Source organism: Eucyclogobius newberryi, unplaced genomic scaffold (assembly GCF_026437365.1).
Source record: "Eucyclogobius newberryi isolate DKJ021-1_F unplaced genomic scaffold, fEucNew1.0.hap1 SCAF_20, whole genome shotgun sequence".
Lineage (NCBI taxonomy): Eukaryota > Metazoa > Chordata > Actinopteri > Gobiiformes > Gobiidae > Eucyclogobius > Eucyclogobius newberryi.
The window spans coordinates 3,727,844-3,741,307 of record NW_027315835.1 but is presented as its reverse complement, the minus strand read 5'-3'; the positions used below and the strand labels follow the sequence as shown (position 1 = coordinate 3,741,307).

Sequence of the window (13,464 nt, the reverse complement as noted above, 5' to 3'; positions counted from 1 at the left end):
ACGGCATGTGAAACTGCATATCCGGATTATAAAGGCCAAATGATACTAATTATACTTGTCGTAGGTTAATGATTACATCAGAGTCACGGCGAGAAGAAGTTTTATCATCAGAGAAGTTCATAAACTCTGCATTTGCCTCCGTGGTATAGGGTGCTGCACGAAACGATAAAAGCGACCGAGGTGTGCGAAAAAAAACAGCCTTGTGATTGAGAATAACGCAATATCTGAGCAAATTTCTCTTTTTAAACAAACCCTTTTAGCCGTTGTAAAGTAATAGCTGTGTCACTGCGTTTATTAAATAGTTATAAATCTTTTAGACAATTGTTTGGCAAGCTCGGCCTCGTTCAATATTGACCGAAACGAGGCTGTATCAATCAGGTTAAACGCTGCGCAACGGCGTCAGTTTGAGCTCTAAACCTCCGAGACGAATGCCGCTTATGAATTTTAAACTAATATAACACTGCGCTAAAAATAAATGTGCAACTGAGCCACTTACAGCCTTCCTCTTTCGTCAATGCAAATGTTTTTGGTCAATTTTGGGACATCATTTTCATATTTCGCTCTCGACTGGCGCCAACTTTTACCGCTAGGCCAGCGAATCGGTTCTCGGTGGTTTAAAAAGACGTTAAATACATAAACGCTTTGGACAAATGTGTGATAATGAAGTCGTCGAACGCGTTAACGGAGCAAAATGCGGTTTCCAGGCCGCACTTTACGACCATTTTTGTTTGCGTGGATTTCCCCGCGATCTGCATGTTGTTTCCTGCCGTCAAAGTCTCTCTAAACCTTTGAGAAAAACCAGAGCTTTTCCATCAAAAACGGGCAGCGACCAAACGTGCGTCTTTGCGATTCGAAAACGAGCTAACGGCTAAGTTCTATGTGGCGCTGTGACGTGGCGATGGCAGATATACGCCCCGCCCCGCTCTCTCCCCGGGCTCTAAATGTCAGAATGAGTCTTTATCAGTAGGGCAGCAGCAGCGGCGGCGGTGTCACGGCCTATCTGCTACAGCCAGCGGAGTGACGTGCCGTGTAGTGTTTTAGCGGCACGGTCGTAAAATGCGCTCTGTCTTTCCTTTTAGCTTGTTGTTGGCGATTTTGCACGTGTGACAAAACGCTCCGAGAGACACGGCTTTTGTAGGTGAAGCGCAAAAGTTTGGGTAAATTTTGAGAGATTCAGTTGACGATTCGCACGTGTCGAGGAGTATTTACCGTCGAGAGGAAAAAACTGCGTTACTACAACAAGAAAACTGTGAAAATAAACTATGGTTGTATTTTTTTATTGTATCATTGTAATTGTTAACTACGGATGTCACGATATCGATTTTTAAATGTGGCGATTTATTGTGAGAAAAAACATCACGATTTAACGATTATTCGCGATATTCATCAGACAACAGCGGCTTTACCAATTTTAACTTGAAAGACAAAATAAAGTTAAATTTGCCAAACAGCCAGATAATCTAAATTTCTTCACATTTATGTCTATTTTTTGGGTTTTATATTGACCAAAAAATACATAATTTTGCTTCTAAAACTGTCACGATTATTGTTTCTTGGTTCGTATATTATATTGTGACCTGAATAATCACGATTAACTGAATAATCGTGACATCCCTCATGTTAACTGGACTGTACAGACTCTAAAACCTGTAGCAAGGTCTTTTATAACAAAGACGGCGTCATTATTAAATCACTAATACACTTTATTCATAAATATTCTCTTTCTGGAAGTCGTCAGTCGCTATATTTCGACCTGTATTTGTATAGTATAGTGTAGTAGTACAGAAGAAATAATCGCTGAGTCGACTGATCAAAAAATGAATTGCCAAATGCTGAAATAATCGTTCATAGCGGCTTTTAACGAGAATACAATCATCGCATAATGCTTTTCAGAACACGTTTGTTGCTCTGGACGACAGGATCAACGGGTTTTATGCGCTTTTTTATCAGGAAATAACCGAAGCCTTTAACGATCTGCTGATTTGAACCATTCAAATTTGATCGCGATAAATCCTCGGCCCTCGAAAAGTCAGCGAAACACAAAAACATGAAAGCAGTTCTCAACGTTTGACACTGTGACGTCTTTATTGGCCGTTGACGACTTTTCCCATTCATCTATCGTTGATGGCACGCGCTCATTATACGCATTTTAATGTAATATAACACATTTGCAGTAGTTAAACTTGCCATTTTAACATCACGCTTGCTAATGCCAACGGTTGTACCAACAGAAAATGGAAAAAAACATGAGCAAATTGGTCGGCGAAGGCTGTATTTGGCCAACGAAACTCTTATTTTCCCGTGAATTACCAACAAACATGTGGCATGGACGCTGCTACGCTAGTATCTATTCTAATCAATGAAACAATGAAAGAAGACCTTTAATTTTTGACCCGTTTCTCGACTGACGGCGCTTTAATCTCGCGCAGTCGTGGGGCGCAGTGTTGCACCTCGACGCTAAATGCTACACTCATGCTACGTTTAAAGGTTATGTTTGGTGTTTGGCATCAACCGCCACCGCAGCTTTTGAGATCATAAACAGACCCGCAAATGACCCACAACAACAGCACAAAAAAAGACAAAATACTGACACAAATGGTACCGTATTTTCTGGATTATAAGGCGCATTAAGCGAAACAAAACGTGTACCACACAAAATTGCTTTGAGATCAGAAACCACAACCAGAATTAATCCATATATATAGTGCACTGTATTATAAAGCACACTGTCATTTTTTGGGAAAATTAAAGGCGTTTAAGTGCGCCTTATAGTGCAGAAATTACGGTATATTATTGCCGGATTATTTACATTGTAGTGTGGAAATTATGGTCACAAAATGAACTGTTAAAGAATGACTCATTGAACTAAAATGCAGCCAAGTTTTGTATATTTAATGTTTTGCTAAAAGTGGTAAAAAATGCTATCGCAGAATAGCTCATTTTTATGTTTTAGAATTTCACTTCCTGTTTGTAGTTTATGACGTCACCCAAGGAAATTACCCAGCAAACACTGGGCTAAAACTCCGATATAGATCAAAACTATTCTAAAACTATTCAGGAAAGATTCAGTTTAGTTTTTTAAATGTTTTTTTCTAGACTTTTCAAATGACTAAGTTTGATGCTAGCTTTAGTCTTGGTTAGCATCTTCTCAATCTCAATTTGGTTCCCCTGACAACGTTGCAATTTAGTCTTTGATGTCATACCACAAAGTGAGGGCACCAAGGTTCATTGCAATTAAATCCAGAAGCAATTAACAAAAGGGTGCAGTAGTTTGCGACAAAAACAAAATATTGTGTCTTCTTGTATTGTTATTAGTCGTAAACGTGCTAATCTCTACAAACTTGTTCTAAAACACACGCTATTCTTATGACTGGTTATCTTTGTTTTCTAATCCGGACGTAGTTTGTTGGGATAGCACCTGCGGTAAATATTTATCATAGTTTTACTTCTGTTTAGCCGGGAAGCAGCGCAAACAGTTGAAAATGAACATTCCGTGGTATTAAAAGATCATATTTTTGGGCTGAAATTGATATAGAAATCAAGCTTGACATGTTAGTGTTATGACTAGTGATGTCACGGTATGAAGCTTTAGTGTTGTGTAGTATTGTGAGAGAAAACGTCACGATTAGTCACGATTATTTTGACCAAACCACTGTGAAATCTTACATTTTCTTTCATTCTCGTGCTCTGACATGTGACAGTTCCTCAAGTTTGTGACCGGCTTTATCGAATTTAACTTTCTGAAAGACAAAATATAGTTAAATGTGACATAAACAGCCAGTTTCAAAGAGTTCTTAACATTTAGGTCTAATTTATTGAACAAAAAATACTTAATTTTACTTCAAAAATGAACGATTATAATGTTTTGGTTCTTACGCTTACCGTATTTTCCGGAGTATAAGTTGCACCAGCCAAAAAAATGCATAATAGAGAAGAAAAATAACAAATAATATCACATATAAGTCGCTCCGGAGTATAAGTATATAAGTATAAATATAAGTATAAGTCGCACCTCGGCCAAAACTATGAAAAAAGGTGCGACTTATAGTCCAGAAAATACGGTATGTTTTGAATTGAATAATCATGCTTATCAATTTAACCTGATAATGCTGACATCCCTCATTATGACACTATTTAGTTCAGTAGTATTTATTCACAAATGCAGTACAATACGCCCCGGACAAAAAAAAAATCACAATCAAGGCGATCCTAAATATTGAACGGCGTTGTTCTCCTCGCACTTGATTCCACTCTGACCGCCTGTACGAGCGCCGCCTCCGTCCTGCCGCATTGTTCCGTGCAGCGCCGCCGCCGCCGTGGCGCATTTCCGCTGATTTCCCCCCTTGTCCTGCTCCATCCGTCCGCGGACACGACTCTGTAAACGACGAACCGGCCTTAATTTCCCGCCGCCATTTCCACTCCGGGCCTAATAATCGCCGTTAATCAATGGCGCTGATTGCACTGGCCCCGCCCGGCTCTTCTCCTCGCTCTCCCCCGCTGTGTGGCTGGAGATGTCAATTTTCAGTGTTCCCAGGGCTGTTTGCCGACTGATTGTTCCGCCGCGGCTCCGTCCACCAAAATCTTTATCGGTTGACTAATTGTTAAAGGGCAGATATTGTGCTGAACTAGCCTTTTATGAGCTTTTAACCCCGTTCTAGCGTTGTTCCATCATCGAAAACGTACCCGGAGCAGCATTTAGCTTCATTGACGCTAGTTTGGTGGCTCCTGGTTGGAACGTCCTATCCCCTCCGTGCGTCAGAAACACTCAAATCCTCCATCTGTGACGTGGCTCTGCTGTTTTTTTGAGTCCGTAAATCATCTCCAGAGTCGTTCCGTGAATTTCTCCCGTCTAATCGCGATTGGTACAACTGCGTGGTTACATTGCATCTCAGAGAAAACCTTACAGCTGTTTATTGTAGACCTCTGTAATTCCCCCTGCAGCCAGTAGATGGGGAACAGCAGAAATCATAAGCAATTTTAGGTCTAAAACAGGAGATGCCAAACTAAACGTATTCAAGAGCCTGTTTAAAGGCCAATGACAAAACAAATAATGCACAATATTTGTCCTTTAATTACGCTAAATCACATTAGCTTTTAGCCTGGTTAGAATGATGTTTTTTCTCATCATTAGTTTACTCAAAGATGTATTTTGATTGATTCCCGCATGTGTGAGTTAATGCTGTATTGTCCTGCAACTGATGCTCGAGTGCTACGGAAATGACTGTCTTCACCTACCCCCTATCCCCGCCCACATCCCCTGTACTTAGTTGTGATTATTTGAAAAATGAAGACGCCAAGTGGTACATGTTGGGTTCTAAAATGTCCTGTTTTGCCACTTTTCAAATATAAAACCATCTGAATGACATGAGTAAAATGTCACTAAAGAGGCGGGGCTTATCAGTTCTGCAGAATCAGGATCAATATTGCGGTTTACAAAGAACAAAATGTAAAATTATGACGTTATAGTGTAATATGAAGTACCTATTAATTGATTAATTGCACCTAATAATACATTTAACAATCGAATAATCTAAATGCACAGATTACAATACGTGCCATGTTCTGAGAGATGAGGTTTTATGAGCAATAATTACACCTAAGAGACACAAGAAATGCATAAATGTATTGTTTTTGCTATTAAATATTGTACTTTTTAAGAAAATGTACTGAAAATGCACGATAATGAATACATTTGAATAATTTTCCAGATACGGCTGCACAGTATTTTAAATGATTGCGACATTGATGTTAAATAAATAAATGCAGTGTCAATATTATTGCAATATTTGACACTATAATCTCTATTGTATCAAGCAAATAATGTGCCTGCCTAATGTATTAGTCAAACTGTTGGAATAAAAACAGACAAATCTTCAACTTAATCAAGGCTAATTTAGAATAAGGAAAGTCATGAATAAAATCCTGTATTTTCTTTTAAATACGGGACATTTGTCAGATGGTGTTATTGCGATTAGAGATATCACAATATCAAACGTTAGTGTTACGATTATTGTGAGAAAAATCATCACGATTTAACGATTATTCACGATAATTATTGAGACTGATTGTGACGACAGTGAAATATTAGATTTTCTTTCATTCTCGTGGTCTGACATGTGACTCTTCCTCAAGTTTGTGACCGACTTTACACAATTGAAGCTTCTGAAATACAAAGTAAAGTTAAATGTGACAAAAACAGCCAGATTTGAAAAGTTGTTACATTTAGGTCTATTTTTTTGGCTATTTATTGAACAAAAAATACAAAATTTGACTTCAAAAACGGTCACGATTAAATGTTTTTAGTTTGTATGATTATATTGTGACTTCAATAATATTAGGTCTATTTTTTTGATGATGGATTTAACTAAAAATACTCAATTGCTTCTAAAATGGTCCCAATTTGTATTATTTGGTTCTTACAATTACATTTTGACCTGAATAATCACAATTACGATTGACCTGATAATCTCGAAACATCCTTAATTGCGATATATTTAGCCGGCTGAACAACCCCCGCACTCGTCACGACCTCCTGACGTGCTGCCGCGGGCCCCTGCAATTCGGCAACGCGCTCGCTCAACTTTTCCTGACGCCGCCGTATTCCTCAACGCTCTCGACTCCGTCCACTGAAATTAGCGTCAAAGCCAGCGGCCGGGGCCCGTGTCACCTGCCACCTCTCGTTTGCCCGTAAATAATTCAAACCGAGAGCGGCGTTCGTGGCCCGTAGTCGGCTCTGACCTCCCGCGCCAACCGCAAAGGCGAAAACCCGGGCGCCTTTCATTAACTGGAAGTCGTCAAACAAGCCGGCGTTGACTAAACACACTCCCAACGTGGCCGGCGCTTTATCTTGAGTAAATACGCCGTGTCGCCCGTGCAGAATGTGTGATCATCGACCGGTTTTTCCGAGTCGAGTTATATTAACGAGCCTGCGATATTCTGTTGATCCTGAGCGCGCACGAGCTACACAGGTTGGCTATCGCGGCGCGCTAGTCGGTAGTAGGGATGGCGAGGTTATTCAGGTCACATTATAAACGAAAGAATCCAAACAATATAACAAATCTGGACCGTTTTAGAAGCAAATTTAGGTGGTTTTAAGTCAGAAAAACACACCAAAATGTAAATAACCTTTTTAAATTTGTCTGTGTTTGTTACATTTAACTTTATTTTGTCGTTCTTACTTGAGGAACAGTGACATGTCAGACCACGGGAATGAAAGAAATTGAAAGATTTCACTGTTTGGTGTCAATACAGTCTCAATAATTGTGAATAATCGTTAAATTCTGATGTTTTTCTCACAATAATCATAAGACTAACATTTGATATTGTGACATCACTAGTTGGCAGATGATTTACTATGACAACAACGCCACAAAGAGAAGGCATATAATTGAATCAAAGGAGACGCCCATTTTACATACGGGCTGCAAGGTTAAGATTTGAAGGATGGTTTTAAAAAGTTTAAAAAGGCTGCATTATTGTAACATCTTCTGCTTTGTTCTGAGCTCGTGTGGGAAACGTACTAAAAACTGCTTCTCCAGCTGAAAAGACCCAAAAGCTTTTATTTTATTTTTGCTCATGTTTTCTTCTTTGTGATCATAAGACAAAAGCACGTAACATGGTCAAATATAAAGAAAAAGTCAGGGTTTCTCAGGAGAGTTGTTCTTTGTGCTGATGTCGGCAAATGTTGCAAGGCTGGTTTTTCACCCCGAGACAGCAGGGGGCGATGACGGACACTTCAAACACACTGAAAACACATGTTTACAAAGATGTTTAACGTTTTCAAAGATGTTTAATAAGGTGAAAAGTCTTAAAGTCTTAAATTCTAGTGCTCCTGGACCAGTAACCAAAATGTTGCAAGGCCGGTTTTCCATCCCGAGACAGCAGGGGGCGACGACCGACCGTTCCAAAACATATTTAACATTACAGAGACTAAACAAAGATGTTTAATAAGGTGAAAATGTTTCTTAATTCTGCTTTAAGTCCTAAATTCTAGTGCTCCTGGACCAGTATATCAGTATATCAGAGGGGCTTTATTCAGATACAAGTATACACTGTATTTCAGCGTATCCGTATCGGCCTTACATCTCGGAAAGTGCGGATATTGAGTTTTGCCTGACCTGCTGCCTCAAGTATACGCACAGAACTTTATTTGAACACATGTGCATGAAGAAGAACACTCTTTTCCAGTTTGTAGTAAAAGGGTTTTGTGAATTCCAATAATACAATCCAAAACCCTACAGCGTTGTTCCTTCTCTAATCAAAATCACATTACCTGTCGTCAAATCCATGTGGAAGAAACGGAGCTAATGTTTGACATGGCTACAATTGCTATGCTAATTTGAGCTGAGTAGGAGATTGAATGTGCAATTAACTCTTCGTTTTCTCGTCCCGTTTTTCAATCAACCTTAGATACGTTTTAGATTTGGAGAGACGGTTTTCAAACAAAGCACCACAAATCTCTTTTAGTCGGGTTTTAAGATGACGTCTCAGCCTGCCAAACTCTAATCTTGAGTTTAAGTTCATCCTTTGCTTACATTTCCCACTAAAGCCTCACTCGGCGTTTAGTTTAGCATGTAGCATTTAGCATTCTCAGTTCGAACAGTCATTCAACTGGTGTACATCTGCCCAGGCGTTCACGTTTGTTTGCAATTTGCCTCCGATTTATCCATAGTTTACTCACTCAGATGTTAGCCTTCTGTAAGCTAGTTTAAACCCATTTGCAGCTTTTTTTGTCCGTCACAAACCAGAATGTCCCGCTTCGTGAGGAGATAAATATGGAGTTTTCACGAAGGTCATTATGAAACGACTCGAAGACGGAGTGCACTTTGCAGCGAGCGCGGTTACCTTGTACTGCGGTATTTATAGGCCACGATCCGAGCAACAACGAAAAAAAAGGTTGTTTCCAAATAGTTTTCTCAGTTAGGACGGGACGCTGCTGGAGTACACGGAGCGCCGTGGTTTAATGCAGTGCTTAAACACAAATTTAAGAATGAATTTGATCTTTGTACCGTTCATATTACGGTTTGGACCTGGTTTGGACCTGGTTTGGACCTGGTTTGGACCTTTTCTAGAGTCTTTTCCGCATCTACACCTGTCCCGGGTCGATCTGGTTCAGTCCTGGTGTAGGATCTGGTTCAGTCCTGGTGTAGGATCTGGTTCAGTCCTGGTGTAGGATCTGGTTCAGTCCTGGTGTAGGATCTGGTTCAGTCCTGGTGTAGGATCTGGTTCAGTCCTGGTGTAGGATCTGGTTCAGTCCTGGTGTAGGATCTGGTTCAGTCCTGGTGTAGGATCTGGTTCAGTCCTGGTGTAGGATCTGGTTCAGTCCTGGTGTAGAGTAGACTTGGTTCTAGTCCCGGGTTTGATGTGTTGCGAAGGCGGCTGTAGATCAGGTTTGGCACTACCTTGTTTGCTCATGGTTTGGTAAGTCCTGTAAATCCCAGTGTAAACCCGCTTTAGTCCTGGTTCAGCGCCGGTCTCGGGGAATAAGCACACATTGAACACTTGTTTCCCGGTGTGGAACATGAGAGGATAATTGCCGTAAATGGTAAAACTAAAGAAAGGAAAGAAAACGACCGCTCCGTTTTAGAGATGGACGGAGTAATCGAGAGACGATAACGATGGACGATAATAAGCTTTGGGCGACCGATTTAAACGAGTTTCTTCAAATCATGTCATTTAAATTAGCTAGAGACCCACCCACCACCTCGATTTACCACAAACTTATAACAGAGAACCTAATTTGTGCCAAACGGTTAAAATAAAGCTTTAAGTTGGTTTATTTAGGTCGTTTTTGGCGCAAACTAAAGCCGACGCGCTAAAAACTGCCCGTCATATCTGCCAACTGACCACATCTCTACTCTATTTATGTTCATAATTTTGCAATGTGCTGATAAAAAAAGATAACGTAGAACATAAAGACGAGTTACAGTTCAGATCTGCGGAAAAGGCTGCCATTCTCACTGTAAGAATGAATGAACGGTTCAGCTGATACCGTAATATCTGGACTATAAGTCGCACCAGCCAAAAAATGCATAATAGAGAAGAAAAAAACATATATAAGTCGCACTGGAGTATGAAATGCAGTTGCAAGTGTGAAAATAACAAATAATATCACATATAAGTCGCTACAGAGTATAAGTATATGAGTATAAATATAAGTATAAGTCGCACCCAGGCCAAAACTATGAAAAAGGTGCAACTTATAGTTTGGAAAATACGGTACATGGATATGTGTAATACCATACTGTGGAGCATCAATCAGTAGCAAAGCGATGACATCTCCATGGAGACAAGCTTTCGGCATTAACCACGATGCAAAGCTACGCAGTGCATCTTTAATTCTACTTTTTGTTCGGTCTTTAGTTGATATATCCAGGACTTTTCGCGGTAGGTTCTTGTTCAGGAGTACGTAATGCAGGATTAGCTTAGTGAGCAAACCTTGAAGAACCAAAAAATAATCATAATTGTTAACATTTTAGAAGGAAAAATAGATCTTTTTCATTGAATCCACTGTCCAAAATAGACATCTAAATGCTAAGTACTTTAATCTTGAGTAATGGAATCGTTCTAAGTCGACGAGAATGAAAGAAAGCCCAAAGATTCCTCCGTCGTTTGATGCGATCGCAAATATTCCCACTAAAAACGCATCATATTCCATCACCCCAGACACGGGTAGAACATGCAAACTCCACACAGCAAAGCGCACAAGCCCCATCTCCCCGTCTTCGCCCGTCACGTCAGAATCCCGTTGAAAAGCTTGGATTTCGTAACCACGGGGGGGAAGAATTGGCCAACGTTTCCAAAAGATTTCGAATGTTATGAAACGCTCTAATTTCTGTTGTTTTTGTTCTTTCTTTCTTCCTCAGGGGAGCTTTCTCAGTGGTGCGTAGGTGTGTAAAGAAGTCATCGGGACAGGAATATGCTGCAAAAATCATCAACACTAAGAAATTGTCTGCAAGAGGTAAGGCTCTGTCGTTGATACGCATTGTATTTACGTTGCTGCGCGTTTTGTGAAGGTGGTTGGACGGCAGCAAGCCTCGGCCAATCGCGTTCAGTGTTCAATGCCGTGTCCGTTGAAGGTTGGCGCTCGTCTACTTTTGGTACTTGGAGATAAAGAAATGAAATAAATGAAATGCATTTTAGGCAAAAACACACTATTTTACGCTGAAGTTTGGAAGTATTTGGGTGTATTTAGCTTGTACTTGAAGTCTTACGCAGAGCATTCATTTCAACATTTTAGATCGAGGAATTCAAACATAAATGAATGTATGACTGCTTTTTTTAAGCTATATTCAAGCAAATGTTAACTTCGTGCTAAACTGTGTCTGTAAATGTCTCAGTTCAGGTTCATGTTTAGCTTAAAAATACTAATTAAACTCTAAAATGAACAGAAAAAAAACACACACTATATACCCTCGTTTAGGAGATCGCACTAAGCATTTCTATCTCTTTGAGGTATTTTTCTGACAATTTTCATAAACTATATACTGGCTGCTACTGACGGTTAACAAATGAATTGTTTGGAACGTGAAAGTGAATATGCGACAATGAGATCTTTAGTGTTACAGAAGAAGAATCTGCACTTCCTCTTCCTCTGGAGTTTGTGGAGTTGTTTAGAAGTGACACAGAGGAAGAAGAATTCAGTGGATTTAGTGATTTGGGGTAAAACTGATGCTTTGCTAAACTTGTTAGCATGTTCTTTATGCTATAGTTATCTGAATAACTGTTCATATGTTACGCTAACATACCAGACACTTACCACAGTTCTGTCTGTGCCTCATGTAGCTGAAGGTGTTAGCGTTAGCATACGTCATGTAGCTGAAGGTGTTAGCGTTAGCATACGTCATGTAGCTGAAGGTGTTAGCGTTAGCATACGTACACCTATTCACCATGTTCTCTCATCTGTTATTATTTTAAACTGTTCTTGGTCTTGGATTTGATCAAATAAATTCCCCCAAAAATACGACTTATACTCCAGTGCGACTTATATATGTGTTATTTTTTCTTCTCTATTATGCATTTTTTGGCTGGTGCGACTTATACTCCAGAAAGTATCTCTTTACTTCTACAAAGAATTGATTTAGGCTCATGAGCTGTATAAAATGTTGCCTTGACATACTTTTAGTCAGCAGTGATTAAAAGTGGTCGCTGAGCTGAAGGGCGACGAATTGTCCGCAAGATAACGATGGAATATTTGTGTTTTTTAAAGATATCCTGTCACCTTTAAATAATGAAACTTGGCCAGAAAGTAGCATAAAGATCTGATTTAAAACGCAGCGTTGACGTCCGACCGAACCACGTGGCGCTCCTCTCGCCGACGTTCGGACAAATCGCGTTAAAGTAACCCGATTACGCCGCTTATTACATAACTTTTCATTTTCGATGTGGAGGCCTGCGCCGCGGCTGTCAAGGTCGCTCCCCGTCTCTTTCTTCTGCAAATCCCGAGCGCCGCCGTCCGGCTTTGTCCCGGCGAATCGAGCCGCTCCGTCGTACTGGCGCAAAAAAAAGAAAAAGCGGTGGATTGGATGGATCGATTAGCCACAACGCACACGCGCGAGAGGCACACTAACCTACTATAGATAAAACGGCTATAGATGACCACGAGCGGCTGAAATCATTATACGCCGCGCTTTATACGACTACAGCGGTCAGATTTAGGGCAGCGAGACTAATCAAGGTCATCTCGAAAGCTGCTTTTATCTCGGTAAATGTTTAACTCGTGTACGTAATATCTCCAAAATGTAACGTTGTCGTCTTCCGCCGCTAGCGGTAGTTTAGACCAGTGTTTTGTCCTTTTCTCGCTGCAGTTTGAGAATGTATGTTTGTGGGGAATCAAGTCATGTTTTTGTCCAACTTTAGGTCATTAATATTGTAGAAAAGGGTTGTCCAAACTTTCTTGAACGAGGCCCGCATTTGAGGCTCCACACCTTTTAATGAAGCTTGGAACAATTATTTTAATGTTCCCTGGGCCATCATTTAAACACCCCTGATTTAGAACTATCCTATCCATGTTTTAGGTCAATTTTAGACCTAGTTTAGCTTCAATTTAGACCTTTTTTAGCTTAATTTTAGACCACGTTTAGCTTCAATTTAGACCACGTTTAGCTTAATTTTAGTCCACGTTTAGCTTAATTTTAGACCTAATTTAGCTTAATTTTAGACCTAGTTTAGCTTCATTTTAGACCGAGTTTAGCTTCATTTTTGACCACGTTTAGCTTCATTTTTGACCACATTCAGCTTCATTTTTGACCACGTTTAGGTTCAATTTAGACCTAGTTTAGCTTCAGTTTAGACCTTTTTTAGCTTCATTTTAGACCTAGTTTAGCTTCATTTAGTCCATTTGGTGTTCCGTGGAACCCCAAATATAGTATAATAATAATTTAGACTTCTATAAACGCGTTCTGAAATGTATAGACCCTTCCCGTGTTTGTAAACAGAACTGCATTCAAACAGCCGGTACCGTTA

The 13,464-nt window shown here is 40.0% G+C and overlaps 1 protein-coding gene across 1 annotated transcript in view; it reads left to right on the top strand.

The window, feature by feature from the left end:
* LOC140369457 (calcium/calmodulin-dependent protein kinase type II subunit gamma-like) overlaps positions 1-13,464 on the top strand; it is a 103,357-nt gene that overhangs the window by 1,806 nt on the left and 88,087 nt on the right. Inside the window, exon 2 of the mRNA XM_072456805.1 lies at positions 10,866-10,960. Coding sequence (XP_072312906.1) covers positions 10,866-10,960 — 95 coding nt within the window. The remainder of the gene's footprint in view (positions 1-10,865; positions 10,961-13,464) is intronic.